The sequence below is a fragment of the Castanea sativa genome, chromosome 4, assembly GCF_040712315.1.
Source record: "Castanea sativa cultivar Marrone di Chiusa Pesio chromosome 4, ASM4071231v1".
Classification (NCBI taxonomy): Eukaryota; Viridiplantae; Streptophyta; class Magnoliopsida; order Fagales; family Fagaceae; genus Castanea; species Castanea sativa.
Genome location: NC_134016.1, coordinates 43491331 through 43510825, shown reverse-complemented (window position 1 = coordinate 43510825; position 19495 = coordinate 43491331). Strand labels below are relative to the sequence as shown.

The window sequence follows — 19495 nt, the reverse complement described above, 5'->3', positions numbered from 1 at the left end:
ACAAAACACTGAAGGGAGTGTGAATTTACACAACTTCTGTCACTCTGAGGAAACAAGAATGATAATCAAACTACAATTGGCCTATCAATAATTTTTATTTTTTTTTTACTCTAGTTTACTTGTTTATCAGGTAAAAAATAAAGCTTTTAGATCTAATTTGAAGCAAACTTGATTTCCCTAGATCATACATGTTTGCAGTCTTACAACTAAAACATTTGATTCTTGCACATGTGCACTTACAACTAAACACAAACAAGTTCCAACTTTTGCTTAAAATAATTTTTGATAATTCTAACTTTCATGGCTATGCAAAAGAGCCAAAATTTTACTCCTATGAGCCCAGCAAATGGGTCGCAGCTTAAAATAAAAAAGGGTTACAGCCCCATCTCCACAGTTCTAATCAATCACTCATTTCTCATTACTTCTCAAAAAGTAGTGGAGCCAGCACTGCATCCGCTGTTGGAATGGATAAAGAACTGCAATGAAACCAGTAATGCAAATGATGTGTTCTGATTTCACTTGAATGCAAAAATGGCTCCTAAATCATTGTACATTCCGCTTTGTTTTCACTTGTAATCAGAAGATGTATCTAAAGTAGGGCTTCCACTACCTTTAGTGCATGCCCCAGAACACACTCCATCTTGCATGACTGGTTGATGGATCATTTGGAGCCCCCTTTCATCTTTTACTAAAGCTAGCCTTTGTTACAACCCCTAGGCCGCGAGCTGCACCTTTTTTTGACAAGTGGGGTTATGGTGACCAGAGAAAAATATGGATGGCAAGTAAACGTCAAAGAAATTTCATAAGCTTGATTTTTCTCATAAACATTCTGATAATAATCTATTATTATTGTTCATAGGTTTTTACAGATGCTTTACATGCTTGAATACCTAACTCAACAATGAGATAAAGTTGAGTTGAACTAAAACAAATGATAAGCTAAAACAATGCCAAGGATAAAAGGGTACAAGTCTATCCTCCTAACAAATAACTACTAAGCAACTAAAGATAACACCTAATAAATCAAAGAGTGGTGTTGGTGTAACCATGATTTTTCTGGAACCATTGTTCCCGAGTTCTTACTTCAAGAGTTCTTGTTATTGTTCCTACTCCCAGAGTTCCTATGTTACTTTCAGCACAAGGACAAGTCTCTTCATCCCCATTAACATATGTATGGTTCAGGTTATTTTGCAGAAAACTATTTGCTCTCTGTAAACTATCTTGAGAGCTCTTTCTATACAATCAGTTTGATAAAAGCCCTGTATAACAAGAGATTTACATAATCTGAAGTTATCTTTATCCACGATATGAATTTGAGTTCAATCCTGATGTCGAGATTTGAATTGATCAGAGGTAGAGGTAGCCGTATCTTTTTCTGCAACAGAGGTTGGTTGAGAGTTGGAGTCTACAATATTATCATTTAAACGTGGGGTAGCTGTATCTTTTTCGGCAACAGAGGTTGGTTGAGAGTTGGAGTCTGCAATATTATCCTTTAAATGTGGGGTAGCTGTATCTTTTTCTGCAGCAGAGGTTGGTTGAGAGTTGGAGTCCGCAATATTATCCTTTAAATGGGGGAACCAGCCGCTTAATAAAAACTCCTGTGAGATGAAAAGCAGAGCTAATCCAAATGAAACTATCTTCAAACCGGTTAGGAAACGGTTCTCAGCAGTGTCCAGCAGCTTTATCTGTTTATACAAAGCACACAATTCATTCATCATCTGTGGTAAAAATCCCACGAGGAAAACCATAAGCATGAGCACTCCAACTATAGTCCCATCCTTGGCTGGCAATTCCATCTCTGAGAGAACAAAACAAATAACAGATATACTTGCTTCACTGGAAATTGACATGATCTCAACCAACTGAATATTTTTCTTTATAAATGGCTTCTCGAGAACAAGGAAGATGAGCTGAAAACAAGTGATGCATAAGAAGATTATGGAGGGAATCGTAGAAGACGAGTTCTCCATATAGGCACCAGCCATAACCCCTAGCAAAACACGTCTCACGGACTCAAGCAATGTGTAGTATATTCTGAATTTTCCACACAACTTTGGGATAACGGACTCAAGCAATGTGCAGCATATTCTGAATTTTCCAAACAGCTTTTGGATAAAAGGTGCTTCATCTTCAGTTTCGTGAATTGCATCTTGTATATGGGAGCTGCCCCCAGAAATTTGTGAGAGATTGGACATTTGAGGGCCTCTAAAATCTTCAAATAGAGGCCCTAAGATGGTTAAGTAATTAGAATTCTGCTGGTTATTCCATGTCCACTGGCCTCTCTTACCAGAAACCAAAAATACTCGGACTATTTCTTGATACCAGGGAAAACCCCTGCCCTCTTGATGAACTTCCTTGTATTGAAGTAGCTTTTCAAATGTAATACCTATAGAGAGGAACAAGAGCAAGGCCAGCAGTACAAAAGACACAGCACCCAGAAGCAGAGCGCCAACAACAATCCCCAATGCCGTTCCTCCTTAATTTACAAAAGTGAGAGATGATTAAGCCACATAGTTCTGTGCTTGAAGTTCTTAGCCTTAAAACCAATGACAAAGAGCATGTGACTGTGCAAAAAATTGTGAATCTTGGTTTTAGATAGCGTAATTCTGATACGATGCAGTTAGATAACTATGCTATGATGTTGTCATGCACAGAGAAGTGAATTGAGTCAACGTCCAAACAGTGAAACATAAGCTTCATTGCAACATAATTATCTTTCGAAACTTTAATTTTGCATGATAAATGCATAGATAAGGATTCATTTGTGGGGAAGGAAACAAACTGTCTAAGTTACCTCTAATTAGAGAGGCCGAGGCCTCACAAATACAAGGTAGCGCAAGATTTACAAGGAATATTTCAAATCTTGGGAATGTGAGTACTCCATAACCCCTCTGCATTTCAGAATTTCGCTTCCTCAATTTTAGGATGACAAGGAGTAAAGCATGCAGCTGTATGAAAGTGCCACCAATTATAGCTAACCAGAACATGTTTCTACAAAAATCCCTCCACCTACATGAGACAAAATCTCGTATAAGATATTAAACAGAATTGAATAATAGGGAACTAGGTATCAGGTTTTTCCTTTTGGTTTGATCAATAATTTGCAAAATTTCAAAGCATGAATAACTTCAATTTTTCATAAAACCTATAGAAAATTCTACATTTAGATAACTAGCAAATATTTAAATTAAATTGAAGACTTTAAAAAAAATTGGCGAAATATTCCTTTATCACTTACATTAGTTTTGCTGCATTATATTAAATATTTTTCAAGCCCAAAAATAAAATAAAATAAATCTGTATTGAATATTTTCTCCATTTGTTTTGTCTCTAAAATCTATATGCAAGTTCATGTAATAAATAGAAATAAGAGTATTCGTAACTTACCCATTTAGAACATGTGGATCAAAAGCATATTCAGCATTTGGTCTCTGCAGGTGTAAAATGCATTCAATCAAAAAATTTACTCATTATAAGATTAAAGAAGTAAAAAACAAGCGTCACAGAAAAAGTAGAGGTTTCAGACCTGAATGAATGATTCATATTCCATTGCAGCCAGCGGTAACCCGGCCCTGTTAAAACTCTTTGGTTTCAGCTGCTCACCCGGAAAGATTCCTGAATAAGGAATTTTAGACATGTAGGAATGTGTGTTGACAGGGAGACTCGAGTTTTTTGTCGTGAAAGTGTAGGGAATGTGCCCAGTTTCCCATGGAAGACTAAAGTAGGGAATGCTCCATTGTAAACCCCTTGCAAATTCATAATACTCCACTGGCAGTCTCACTGCCAACCATCTAGATAGTGCAAAGACCTGAAGATGGCATGCAATTCTCTGTATGAAAGAGAAAAGGAAAAAAAATGCTAGTTAGTTCTACAAGAATGATGCAGTTCATAAGGTTTGATAAGTTCTACTCTTTCTGCCCATCTATATCTAAATATATTTAAAAACTGAAGCATAGTATTTATTGTTGCTACGTTTTAGTTGAGCCACGTTAGCAGTCACGTCATTATATTTTTGGTTTCTAATTTTTACAATATATATTTTAAAACATTTTCTCATTTTAGGTAACTTAAAAACTTCATTAGTTAAAAATTAAAATATCTTTTAACCATTATTTTTATTATTAATTTTCCAGAACTCTCCCTCCCTTTTACTTCTTCATCTCCCTACTACTTCCTACCTTAATATCACTCTTTCTACCCTTTTATCTTCTTTTATTTTGGCTATTCTTATTCTTAACATCTTACTATAAATTGACATTTTCTTTTCTATTCTATACATAGTTTTCTCACACAAAAAATGTTACTTCTCTCTCTCTCTCTTAATTTGATTTTTTCTTTTTATTTTATTCATATTTTAGGTTGATGAACTTTTGTGTTAATTAGAATTCTACTTTGGGTTGATGTGATTTAGTTTTGTGTTTTAAGTTGTTATATTTTTATTCTCTTTGATTATTAAATATTATCCTACGCATTTTACATATAGTATATAATAATATAATGCTCCTATTATATTACATAGCATGATTTGGATAATTTGATGTATATTACTATATATTTTATTTTTACACTTTTTTCTTTTCATCTTATTTTATTCAACATTTAAATTCAGTCATATCCTCCGTACTATTAAATTATGCAGCACAAATCAAGAAAATGGCTAGACACACACTTACCTTCCTTTAGGGAAATCAAAATATTTGTGTGATAAAGGGTCATATAATTTATATTTTAGATAGTACTTTTGAATGTGTCTAAGCCAAGCAATTTTTAAACTTAAAAGGCTATTGAGAATGGACATTTTGATTCGAGACTAAAAAAATATGGACTACTATATATCATTTAGATAAAAACCTTTATCATAGATACACTAATTTTATTTTATATTATGTGTTAGCATAGTCTCAAAAATATTATGTATTATCTTTAAAGGATGCCAACAATATTGATCTAAAGTAACATAAAAAAAAAGAAAAAAAAAAGTTTTATATTACAATATACTAAAAATGCATTTTAAAAATTTTAAACCTTTTCTATTTTTTATATCATTGACGTATTTTATAGTTACCAAATGTGGTAACTTAAGTCTTAATATCTATCCTATAAGACTACCAAACTTGATAATTTGCAAATGATGGAATCACTCACAACAATATTTGCATAGTTATATAGTTCCAGCTAAAGTAATTAAGCATACTTTTAGTCTTCAAAAAACACATATTTACCAGTAGTTAAACTTTCATCATGGATAGTTTTAAATTTTCATCTAATTTTTCCTTTACATATTCATCTATTTTAATTAGATTTTTCTAAAAAAAAAACTTTAATTTAGATATCTATAAGTAAACAATGAAATAATGATTCATTAATAATCAAAAACCAAAAAAAAAAAAAATCTATACATATTTATCTTGTGTGGTTGTAACTTTACATATAATTTTTCATTTATATATTCATCTACTTTAATTTAGATGTTTATAAATAAATAATGAAATTTATAAACAAGATAATTGAAACAATCATATTTCTACAATTCAAAAAGTCACCATTTCTTTTTTTTCTTTTATATTTTGAAAAGACCTTTTACATTTCCATGGATTTATTTATTTATTTTTACTTTGACATGCCACTAACCTAACCACTTCATACATTAAAAAAAAATTTAAGGCTCATTATTGCTTCTGTTAAGATATTATGGATGTCTTAATTGATTGAGACCAAAATAGAGAAATGTTTTTAATATTTCCTTGAAAATTCAAGGGGAAAAAAAAATCCTTTGACATAAAAACCTTTGGACATACCACTAACATAACTACATCTAACTATTTAAGTCATCCATGACATCTATTTCTTATTGATAACCATAAAAATTACAATTAGCAAGGGAATATACAAAGTAATAAAGAATAAATGAAGGAAGAAAAAAAAAAATGAAATCAGGGAAGGACCTACACCCCCCCCCCCCAAAAAAAAGGGCTAGTGCATATATATGTGATGAAATTTTAAATTTTGGTCCTAATAGCCCCCAATTAAAAAAAAAAAAAAAACTGATATATATCTGTAATTTGAAAAATTAAGATTTGCCCTTAAATATATATTTTTGGACCTCCTCTGAAATAACGTCGAATTCCATTTTGATAAATGTGTTAAAATGTTTAAGAAACACTTATTTTATATGTTATACTTTGTTGACATTTTTATAATATTAAATGTTTAAGAAACACTTATTTTGTATGTAATATTTTGATGAATATGAAATAGCGTTGAGTTTCATTTTGATAAATGTGTTGAAATATTTAAGAAACATTTATTTTATATCTTATACATTGTTAACATTTTTATATTATCAAATGTTTAAGAAATATTTATTTTATATGTAGTATTTTGTTGCATATAGAATAAATGTTAGTTTTTATTTTCATAAAAAAATTTGTTTGAAGCTTTGGCCCTCCTCAGGTTTGAATCCTACTTCCGTCCCTGAATAAAATCAAACGTCAATTAGTAACTGTTATTTGGAAAATAAAAAAGTGGTCAAGAGAAGTAAAAAATAAAATAGAAATGAATATATGGAGGACATTGAAAACTTTATAATGCAATAAAATCAACCGTTATATTCACTTAATTAAATCAATAATCAACAATTAAATATAATAATATAAATTTTAAACTTAAAACTAATCAAATTCTAACTAGGGAAATTATATTTCCTATCATAATAAAAAATGAGATGTTCTTAAGTAATTTAGAAATTATATTAGAAATAATGTTGGGAAATTTTATAATCTCATTTTTTGACATTTCATTTAACCTTATATATATATAATCATAATCTTTATATACCATGTTATGCAATCATCAATCAGTAAATATGTGATAATGGTAAGAAATGTTATAGACAAGATTATAAAAATATGATAAAACTATTTTTTTTAACCCTTTATAAAGTTTAGAGGCTAAAATAATATTTTACTTAAAAAGCAATATGAGGGTGTGCAACTAGTAAGAGAATAAAATCCCAACCCACAAAATCCCACTCTAAAGAGGTCAATCCTAGTTTTCCATCTTTGGAAGAAGTACCAATAGGCTCCGCAGGCTTCAGTAGGGCCATTGGTTCAAGAAGTCAGACCACATGGTCAAAAGGCTCAAAACCAACCAAAATATTTAGAGAGTCCAATTATATATTAAATTATATGTATAAAAATCAAGGAAAATTATTCTAGGAGTGTATTATTTCTATAGGAAGAGGAGAAGGTTAATTTATTCCACAGTTTTTCTAATTATATTACTTGATTGTCAAGAGGCTATATATAATCACAGTGCAATGACCTGCTAGGTAAAGTTTGATTAACTTCTGGTTCAAACCTTGGAAAAGATTGGATCAGCCACAAAGAAAAAATAAGCAAATTAAATTGTACAGTTTTCATGACACTGTTATTATTATCATGGTGTAACTAAATAATCAATTAATGAAATAACTGTTCAACTGAGTTAGATATCATACAAAAAGATTACTCCCAGGATGAGATAAAGAAGAAAATGGACTTGAAAATTCCCCAATGGAGTGAATGCTTGCTATTGAAACCTTAACCACCACAGCAGGAATAAATGTCACCACAATTGAAGTAGTTACAAGCCAATGAATCACACGAGGTATTTTCGGCACAGAATCTGTATATAATTTTTAAAACCTTACATTAGTAAATAAATGAGAAAATCAAAGGCTAAAAAGTTTCATCCAGAGCTTAGATGTTGGACTACAATTGAGCTGACAACAAGAGAAAAGAGTAAGAATACTTACAGTGCCTTACTTGTAGAACATTGGAAGGCAGATTTTTGTTTCCACTAACATCCCAAGTTAAGTTTTCGGGAACATTGATAGATACAATATCTTGGTCTGCTTTTATCACTACAGTATATATGCCTTTATGTATTTCTTTAAAGCTGAAAATGTTAATGATTATCATTGGGAAGGAACAAAAATGAAAATATGTTAAAGAGTAAATATGCCATACTAACTGAAATATTATTTCCATGGAGAACCCAAATGGAGCGTAAAAAGGTCATCGTCATGGTTTCTCATTTGTATGTGGGTGCATTATTTATGTGATGTCTTGTTCATGTAAGGGTTAACATGCATTGATACAAACACGAAGATAACCAGAAATGACTTGCCTGTTTAAATGCCCTCCTGTGACTGATATTTTAGAAGAGTTGAAGCCAAATACACGCTTCTCGAATTTGATCAACATATAAATGTTGTGTTCTCTTGTCCAAGTATGAGATGGTGTATGCAACATTACAGCAGGCCTCGGAAATTCAGACGGTAGTATACTCAAATATACTGCAGGCCTCAGAGAATCTGAATGTCACATTTATATCTATCAGGTGGAAACACCCTACAAATAGACATTTAAATATAAAGGTTTTCTAATTGCATATAATCTTTTTTTATACGCCTAATTGCATATATATATATATATATATATATATATATATGTATATATATAACTGTATTCTATCTGAAGAGTTTCTATATTGAAAGAGTTGAGTAACAGAATATTGAAACAGAGTTTTGATTCCACAAACAAATTATTTATTTTCTCTTTGTAACGCTTGTAAACTATTGTTAATCGTACCGTATAAGAAAGTATATGGTTCAACTGGGGAAAATGGAGTCCCTTGTGTGCTTATTATAGAGTTTGAATCAACGCTTACTGTGACTATAGCAGTGTCAAATATACATGTAGCAACCTGAAAGGAGAGAGTGAAAATGAGTAAGAAAGAAAAGGTATGCAAAATATAGGTCCTAGAGATATAAATAGCAATAAGTCTTCTCACACACACATTAATGTACACTCCGTACACTCTGTCCACAATTTCACATGCCATAGCCATATTTGTTAAGGCTGTCCACATTTAAAATGTGAAATTGGTAGTGTGTATGGATGATGCATAATAAAGACTTAATTTCAATACCCTTTTGCATTTTATATTGGGGGGAAGTTCAAGTTGCGCAACCATGAAAATTTTTTGAGGATGATATATTTTCCCAATACAATAAATGGCTCCAATGTTTCTAAGTGATCCAATTCAAGATGATGTTGTGCATTACATATTATACAAAATATAAATGAATTCCAAATTCATAGGACAACTAAGCAGGCTCCTAACCTATGAACCAACTTCTATTCTCATGGCTGAAAAAATAAAATAAGATTGTGAGAACCATCTGACCTTAAATTCAAATCTGCTATTTGCTCGTTTTGTTTCACTGATGTTCAGACGCAGAAGTGTGCCCTGACTCATATGGGGAGAATAAAAAATTTCTGGTTTGAGAGAATTTCTGACTTGTTTAGTTGAGTTGTGGACGGGCTCTGGAAAGGTTAAACAGATCCATAATTTTGTACAGTTATTAGTTGCTCGCACCAGTCTAGTTCCATCGTCAAGTTGAAGTAGCCTTTTGGGAACGTGAGTAGTTAAGTTGATACTTCGTCTATCTGTAGAATTAATGAACAGAGCATGTAAAGAACACATTGACAACAATCAACCAATCAATCAAATTAGACAAGGACAGTTACATAAACAGTCCAGATTATTCAATTTAGAAAAAGAAAAAGAATAAAAGGAAGGTTCTTAACCAACAGTCCATTTATAGCTACTGCAGCCAACTCCTTGAGTCCAGTTGGGGCAAACCTCAAATTTATGATTTCCATCCTGCAGGCCTTCACACAAAACAGTCCCATTTTCACATTGAGAAGCTTTAATGCGGACAAAGCCATCATCCAACTGCACCAACAAGTTTATTAACCTATTATTTTGTGGAACAATCCAACTGAACATCAAGAGAAAAACCAAAGTTTTCCCAATAAATCAAACCATGATGCAGCTTCTTCACTTCCCACTTACCATTGAGTTGGAAAGCAAAACACACACACAAAGCAGCAAACAAAAAAAATTCCAATAATTTAGCTTGGAACCAGGAAGATTATGAGTAATCGTTCATTCTTATCAACTATAGAAAAATACAAAAATATGTACATATGAATAAACAGAATTCCAAATAGTTTTCTTGATTAGTCTGAACTCTAAAAGAAAATTCAAGCACATTACATCCTTACAGAATGTAAAGACGTGCTAATTACTCTTTTAACCAACTCCCTTACATTAACTTAAGAACCACGAAACATATAAACTCATGAGAGAGAGAGTAGAGCACCCAAAAAAAAGCCAAGTAAAACAAGCTCAAAGTATTACTAGACCCTAACGTACCTTGCAAGTGATATTACAATTGGTGCAAGCACCATTCCCACCCACATGAACTTTAAAGACGAATACGGTTGAGTTGAGATTTGAGAATGCATGGGGAGTCTTCAAGAACTTCACAGTGAGCTCTGAGTCATCACAGAGTGCTATGAAACTCAAAAGAGAAAAAACCGAGAAAAGTAAAACCACCAATGGAAGCTTGTGCAAGCCCATTCAGAGTAAACCTTAATTGAAGTCTGAGAGAAGTAAAGGCCAACAATTTAACACCAAAAGAAACACATTTGTGGGGTTTGTGAAAACAATTTTGAACAGTGAGTGCAGTACGGAAACAGTATTGAAAATGAGATTAGTGGAAAAGAAAATAGATTATACAATGAGTTTTGGACTGTTTAGTAGATGATGAAGGTTCCATTAAAGATGTAGTGCACATTAGACCAACAGTGCAAGTTAAAGGCTTTCCAGACGGAGCAACGACAAGGATTTGTTAGTACTATAAAAAGAAAAGTAAGCGACAGACATGAGACATGCAACTATGTCAGGAGACAGGACCATGTTTTCCTTTTTATAGGGAAATAAGTACACAGCAAATAAGATAAGATTAACATTAGCAGCCAGCTGTTTTCAAGTATGTTTGTGGCTCACAGGAATTTAAAATTAGTTAAATCAGTTGAGAAATAAAAGTTTTAAGGTTCTCTGAATCTCTCTAAAAAAAAAAAATTATAATGATAGCCTCTATATTTTGGAGCTAGAGTTAGTTTTGTCCCTAAATTTTAATAACGGTTAATTTAGTTTACATTACTTTTAATCTATGGCTAATTTGCTACCCAATTAATTTACTAACAAAAAATACTTAGGTAACAAACGAATTATACGGATAACACACTTAATATTAAAAAATTAAATGAGATGTTGACTTGCTTAAATTTTAGTGGTCATATCATTGCTTAAATGGAAAAATAAGCCACATCAGCTTTAAAAAAAAATTTCTTCTATTTATTTTTTCATTTAATTTTCTTATAATTCCTTTAACATTTAAGAAATTCATTTTTATTTTTTGTTCTTCACTATTTTTCGGTTCTTCTTACCCATAATCTGCAACTCATGAGGTGTCTATTAGTTTAAAGTTCATAACTATTATCTATTATTATTTTGTTTCGATATTATTGAATGAGTAGTTTTAGGACCACAAATTATTCCACAACTTTTTTGCCACAATTCTAATGTGCCAGATTGTGAGTGGTTAACTATCACTTAAATATGAACCCATCATTTTTTTTTTACCAATCACACTCTACGACGTTACAGTTGTGACAAGAAGTTATGAAAATTTTGTAGTTTTAGACTTTTCCTTATTGAATTAGCTGCTTTTTTAGTTTCCAAAGAAAATAAATACAAAGCATGCCTTGGCTTTGGTTCAATTTTTTTTAGCTTAAATTCCTTGTATCCTACTTGGATTATAAATGTGTTGCCCTTGAGCTGTTCATTCTCAACAAAAAAAAAAAGGTATATTTTCTCGATGAAAAATTAATATACTTATACTTTGCTGTACAAATTGCATGCTTGTATCAAAAGGCATTAATTAGGAAAACATTGTATTTTAGCTTTGTTTCATAGCTCAGCTTGGATGGACTTTGGATATGGCCTTAGTTCTCATATATTGTATTGATCAATTGAAGACCTGCAACTTGGTTCTAGCTTACTTATGTGGACAAGGGGTCTCTCTTTTCAGTTGTAGAACCATAATTCTTATTTTAACGATTCTATTAAATTAGTTGAGTTCCTGCTCGATATGCAGTGCAATTTATTATTAGTTTTCTCCAATATTTCAATAAGTTTTACCAAAAATCTTATAGCTTAACTGATTGATACCTCAATTTTCAATAGAAATATTCAGCATTCAAATTCCCACCCCCAATTATCGATGTATAAAAAAGATATTTCAGTAAATTTCATTGTAAAAAATTGTAATATTTAGTTATTTTATATATAGACAAAATAGAAATACACTAAGAGTAGTATAGTGATTTCATCATACCATATATATAAATATGTGTGTGTGTGTGTGTGTGTGTGTGTATGTTTACAAATTGAAAATTGCGTGATATAGTAGCGAATATAGATAGGCATGTTTCATGCCTACTAAAAAATGCATATATCCTTCAATTATTTTTATTTTATTTTATTTTATTTTTTACATTCTTGATAATGTGTTACTAAAATTTTCCCCCTTTTTGTTGGACGTGGTTTCAATTGTTGCAAAAACAACTAAATTTGAGTAAAGATGCCATATTTCAAATCAATTGTTTTTCACATAAAAAAAAAAAAACCAATTGCTTTTCATATAAATCTTAGAAAAATGATATTAAAATTTCATTATGCTTAAAATAATTAATATAACAAAATAAGCATAATTATTATATTTATTAGTAATATATCTAATTACATAGAATACATACCACAGTGTTAGTTCCCCCCCCCCCCCCCACACACACACACACACACATATACATGTGTACGCGTATGCACGCACACACACATACAAAGGAGTTAGAAAATTTAAAGGATAAAGATTAATTTTAGTGAATTCATAAATATTTAATTTTTTTTTATGGCTTTTGAGACAATTTTTGTCAAAGCAACTAAACATGAGTAAGGATTTCATATTCTAAATTTTTTATTATTATTCCAACTAAAAATTATTTTCTATATAAAGTTTATAAAAATAATTATATAAATTCATTTAAAATAAATAATTAATGCACAACAATAGATAATATTATCATCAGTCCGGTACTGGATATAACTTCCCCCCCCCCCCCCCCGGGGAAATGCCTAATGCATTTACTCTATTGGCTAATTCAATGAATTAATACTTTAATATAAATGCAAATTTTGTTGAAGTAGAAAACTAAATAAAGAGAACTTCAAGGAATGCGCTACATGGAATAGCCTCATACTCTCCAACATGAGGCCTCTGCTAATATATATTTTAATGATTGGAACACTACAATATAATACATGTAATCTATGGTTTGATTGGAAGTAGCCATCCTCATTTATTTAAGTAAAAAAGTAGAATTTCTTATAATTTGTCTAGTTTTAAGGAAACTAGTTACAAACTCATGCGTTGTGCTTGATAATTTTTTTAATAGTGGCAAGTTCTTCTTCTTCTTCTTCTTCTTTTTTGTTGGTATTTGGATTAAGGTTTTAAAAAAAAGAAGTAAATGTAAGGTTCTTATTAACTTAAGACAGTGAAAAACTAATTGACTATGTTTAATATCTTGAACAACTTATAAATTACAATTCAAATCCATTATAACAACGCTTTGAAAAATGAACTATCTTCTAAAATACTGCTTGGAATTTTCACAATTGTTGAAAGGGCATAAAAAGCAAGACAAATTAATACATTGTTACTTTATTGTGTATCACTTTGTTATCCAAATATTAGCAATCAAATGCCTTCTTTTGTTAATCTGCTATGTGCCTACTATTGAGATCAATTCTTTTTCTAGTTTTTCCAATATTATTTGTGCTTCTTTCTTGTATATTCAAATTAATTTCTCTTTTAATGGTATAATTTATAAGCACTTCAAAAATCAGATGATTATATTTTTGGTTTGTGTTATAAATCAATTCTAAATCTAATATTAATTGATAATCTTTGTAATGGCAAGCATGTATCTATGTGTTGCCCAAACTAGTGCTACAAAGTAAAAGAGTTAAAAAGAATTTGGATTATGAACAGTCCATTCTTATCAATATTGTACAAAAATCCATAAATGGGAAAGTTGCAATACATGATTTCAAGAACTTTCTTGGCACAACGAATCTCACTCGCTCTATGAATCAACTAAACCCTTGGCATTTTAATCAATAAAACAAAGAATGCTTACACATACTGCTTGAGGGATCAAAAAGTAAAGAAAAGAAAATCTTCCAACTATATTTCAAAGATCAATCCTTGTTTGCTGTAATTTACATTTCCAATTAATTTCTCAAACTTTCAAAATTCTTAATTCACAAGTTAAACCATGTAGCAGAGTTGTAAACAGCAAAGAACATAGGCTCCATTTGTTGTTATTTTCATGCTTCATCCTACCTTGTCAATAATTTTATCAAGAGAGGGACCATTTGATCATCATTGATAGTTTTTAAAGGCGAGGTCACTATAGGTGCACTTTCATCGAAGTATGGACTTAAAACAACTCAAAAATTTTTAATTGACGAGGTCAATGTTGGTGCACTTTCATAGAAGTATCAAACTTAAAACAACTCAATAATTTAAATTTTTCCTCCACTATACAACGCGGAATTAGACTGTGAAAAAGAAGGTAAAAATGACGACAAAAAAGTAGTTAAAAGCTACTTTTCTGGTTATTTTATATTTGGTAGCCTTGATTATCAATATATATATATAGAGGGACCATTTGATCATCATTGATAGTTTTTAAAGACGAGGTCACTATAGGTGCACTTTCATCGAAGTATGGACTTAGAACAACTCAAAAATTTTTAATTGACAAGGTTAACGTTGGTGCACTTTCATAGAAGTATCAAACTTAAAACAACTCAATAATTTAAATTTTTCCTCCACTATACAACGCGGAATTAGACTATGAAAAAGAAGGTAAAAATGACGACAAAAAAAAGTAGTTAAAAGCTACTTTTCTGGTTATTTTATATTTGGTAGCCATGATTATCAATATATATATATATATATATATATATATATATATAAATATATTAACCTAGAATTTTCCATCACCATTAGGCACTTGCCACTTATAATTTAAAAAGATCCACATGGTAAACCTAGAATTTTCAAAAAGCAAAAGGACAATAATAGTAAAGTGAACGAATTTTTTTATATTGATTCTTCCAAAATGGAAAAGAATCTTTTTTTTTTTTTTATAGGTTGGATTAATGTATGCCCTTGAAGGCATACATTAACAATTTATTTTTGAAAATTTTTTATTAAAAATTGAAAAAACTGTCAAATTTTTTTTCAAACTATAATATACTATTGTGTGCCTTTAGGACACACGTTAATACAATCTTTGATTTATTTATTTTTTATATTGATTCTTTTTTTTGGGAAAAGAATCTTTTGTAGTCTTGTTCGAACTTAGAAGAAGTCCCTTGTATGATTGACTGTTTTAGCTCAAGATATGCAACTTTCTTCTATTAAAAAAGTACACTAGTTTTACATTAAATAAGTAAATAAAGACTTCCATGCGTAAATTAGAAGTACACTGGTTCAATGAATCTCACAAATGGTAGTAGGTGAAACTGTGAAAGTGGTCTTCAAGTGACATGTTCAATGTGCACAAAGCACAATGAGAAAATTTATAATACTAGCCATCTCCTTCGGTTTGAAGACTCCTGTAGCTCAACGTCGTCAACGATAATTTCTAATATATCCATTTAGATATAATTGAAAATTAAAAATATTGTAGTAAAATAATTTTTAAATATATGAATAGTACTAAAAAAATCTTTTTTAATAAAAAAAACTACTAAAAAATGATATTTGTGAGATCCGTAAACAATGCACAGATGTACTGTTCACGAAAAAAGTCAATACTCACGGCTTAAAAAAAAAGAAGAAGAGAAAAACGTAGACATTAGAAATGCGTGAAACTCGTTATCCAACGCTGCTTATATATATATATATATATATATATATATATATATATATATATATATATATATATATATTAATGTGTGTGTAAGTAGCGCACATATTGCTCATCTATTTTTAAAAACATTTTTTTAAAAATTGAAAAAACTGTCAATATTTTTTCAATACTCAAAAAAATATTTTTAAAAATAATTAATTATTGTGTACCCTATACGTTAGCAAAACCCATATATATTTTTGCTAACCACGATAATTTCTAATATTTTTATAGTATTCATTCTCCTTTAATAAAAATCATTATTAAAAAAAGAAGTGTCGTGGAAAAAATTGTACCCTCCTAGAAAGCAATCAAACATTGCCACGTCCGTTGTGGAAAACACTTTAAAGCAGTTGTGGCGTCAACGAAGACTGGCGTCAACGGTTGTGGAAAAGACTGTAAAGCATTTATCATTTTCAAAGACCTTCTTTGTCTTTTTCTCTTTTTCTTTTTATATGGGTCTGAAGATCAAGTATGATTGCCAGACTGAGAAAGATCGTCCCCGAGCTCATTGAATGTTGACTTGTTAGTAATGGCCTCTGTTTCCTGGCAGAAGATACTCAATTGATAGGAAAAATACACCCGGTTAAGGAGAAGTTATTATATGTTACCGATGCATGTTACACCTCTCTCTCTCTCTCATAAGGGGTGGATCTTAGACCCATATAACTATGAGTGGAAGAAAATGTACACCCGTAACAGAAAATACTTCATTCAATTGACAAGCGAGCTACGAACAACCTATTTAAGAGGTTCCACTAGGCTTAAGCTAAGTTTAAACCAAAGTGTTATTCTTGTTGCATTGACGTTATTTTACATGGTTTTATATATAAAAAAAATTAAACAATTAAAATTATGATTTTTAAGCTAGAAATCATGATTTGAATTACCATTTTAAATACTTTTTGGGTGTGTGTAACACTGTGTAAAGTAAGTTTTGTGTAAAAGAACTAGTATCATGTATGCTAAATGCTAAATTTTTATATTTAACAGACTAGACATGAAAAAACACATTCACGATATATGTCATATGCCAAATAAATTTGGCATTTGCTAGAGTGAGATTCTAATAATAGGATGATATGGGCAGATGTTGTATAAATATTTAACTATTTTTTTTTATTCAAAAATTTCTCTCTTTAGTACCGTTGGTAACTTGAGATTAATTAATAATTATTGAAAGATTCTTACTCCTTTATCTCTTTACCGAACTTTGAGAACAAAAAATAAAGCATAAAAAAGAATTAAAAAAAGTAAAGAAAAAATAAATTAAAATTATTTAAATAAAGTGGTACAAGAATGGTATATGTGATGTAGGTTATATTGTAAAATGATGTGTTAAAATAGATAAAGTAATTTTTTGATGTGTCAAAATAACATTTTTTTTTAGAATGCTTGATGCTAATGCTCTCAAAGCAATGTTAGTACTACAATATTTAACACAAATTTTGCCATAACTCGTCACGTGATAAATTGTGAGTAGTGAAGAAAAAATGGTGGATCCATGTGGGTCTATATCTATACCACTCACAACTCATCACATGGCAAACTGTAACAAAAGTTGTAGTAGAGTTGGGCCTATGAATAATATCAAAAAGTGTAATAGAGCATATAAATAGTAGCAAAAATAAATTAAATAATAAAATAAGCTGATTTTTTTTTTTTTTAAATTTGGAGCCAAATACATACGTAAGAAAAATGTAAAATCAGTAAATTGCCCTTTCGGTGATGGGTGTTGCAGTTTCCACTTTCCACTTTCCTTACAACATGAATTTGACAAGCTCACTTCGTCACCATGGAAAAGTCATGTCTCTCTCGCTCTCAAGGGAAGAACAGGAGGAGTTAGCTCGGAGTAAGAAAAAAGTTAAGGATGTGAAGCATGTAGGATTTAGTGAAGGACATGAGTCGGGCTCCTCACCACTTGTTAAAGGTCTCGGTCCTTGGAATCAGAGTATGTCTTTTAAAGACAAACTTGTTGGCGAGATTCCAGGTGCGTATATTCAAGCTTTCAACTTTGGGAATCTAATGGAGGATGATGTTGAGTCAGATGAGGAGGTAGAGACGCTTAGGAAGGGGCTGGTTGCTGTCAAGTTCTCAAAGGAGTTCAAGCAACAGATTCGGGATCCATGGGCTAGAGCTCTAATAGTTAAGGTTTATGGGAAATCAGTGGGCTTCCATTTTCTCCAAAGTAAGCTGCTCTCTCTGTGGAAACCAGCGGGTAGGATGGATTGTGTGAATTTGGGTAATGGATTTTTTCTTGTGAGGTTGTCCTTAAAGGAAGACTTTGAAAATGTCCTGAAGAAAGGTCCATGGTTCATTGGTGGGCATTTTTTGTCTCTTCAGCCATGGGAACCAGACTTTAGGCCTTCGACAACAAATGTATCCTCAGTTGCAGTTTGGGTAAGGCTGAATGAGCTACCGATAGAGTATTATTATGCTGAGGCATTACATCGGATTGGCAACTCCATTGGCAAGGTGCTTCGAGTAGATACTTTCACGGCCTCTGAGTCTAGAGGTAGATTTGCTAGATTGTGCATCCAAATAGATGTTGAGCAACCGTTGGTTACGGCCATACTTCTTGGGAAAGTTGAACAACTTGTTTCGTATGAGGGAATACAGAAGTTATGCTTTGGTTGTGGGAGATTAGGTCATTGACGTGAGGCTTGTCCATATTCTATCCGGCAATGTTCACCGACGAGGGAAGTGGAGACGAGGGTGGAAGAAGAGGGAGATGAGCATGCATGCAATGAGCGTGAGCAGAGCAGGACATCTGTGGAGGTGGGGCCTGAGGTGGTACAGAAGGACGTGTCAAAGGATGGTCAGGATTGTACATATGGGTCGTGGATGGTGGTAGCACGGAAGAAAAATGGGGCAAGAACCTACAGAAGTGGTCGGGCACTTGTGGGACAGCCAAAGGCACAAGAGTTCAAAAGTAACAGTAAGCATGTAGTGGATGCTAGAGAAAGTAATGTGCTGGGAAGGGCCGAAAATTGTATTAGGCAAAGCAGGGAGACCAAAAGGAAACTTTCACCTTTAAGAGTAGTAGAGAAAGCCCAGATTCTTAATGCCATCCAAAGCATTAGTAATAAGCTCGTGGGACGGGCCCAGCCCCCTTCAAGCCAAAGTGTAAGCCTGTACAAAGATGTTAAGGTGGATATTGGGCCAAATTCGGATCACAATCCAGCTAAGCCCACACGGCTGTCTTCAGTGAAAGGCAAAAGAGCCCTAGCTCAACTTAAGGATTCTCAATCTCAAATTAAGGGCACTGATGGTAACAGGAAAGCTCAAAGTTCATCTTCAATGCAGTTTAGATATCGCCCTGTGCAAACCAGGATTTCTCATAAGCTGAGCGGTGGTGATCTAAGTCCGAGAGCTGCCTCAAATTTTCGGTTCGGTGACTCCAGTCGGGCATAGGGGGTCTATCAGTTTGAGGGGCACAATTGTGGTGAGTCTGGAGAGTTTTTAAGCTGTGATCCGAGTCAAGCACTTTCTCACCATGGAGGTTTTCAACACCATCATGAGGAGAACACGTAAATGCAGGCTTCTGTTGACGG

The 19495-nt window shown here is 31.9% G+C and overlaps 1 protein-coding gene across 1 annotated transcript; it reads right to left on the bottom strand.

Annotated features, from left to right (window-relative positions):
- Positions 1-812: 812 nt before the first annotated feature.
- LOC142632969 (uncharacterized) lies at positions 813-10617 on the bottom strand. The gene is made up of 11 exons (XM_075807278.1): positions 10267-10617; positions 9636-9783; positions 9232-9494; positions 8634-8748; positions 8170-8356; positions 7796-7938; positions 7499-7665; positions 3527-3829; positions 3388-3431; positions 2795-3009; positions 813-2476 (listed from the first exon to the last, which is right to left on the bottom strand). Exons 1-11 carry the CDS (start codon positions 10471-10473, stop codon positions 1320-1322), a joined length of 2949 nt encoding a protein of 982 aa, XP_075663393.1. The 5' UTR covers positions 10474-10617; the 3' UTR covers positions 813-1319.
- Between the last annotated feature and the right edge of the window lie 8878 nt (positions 10618-19495).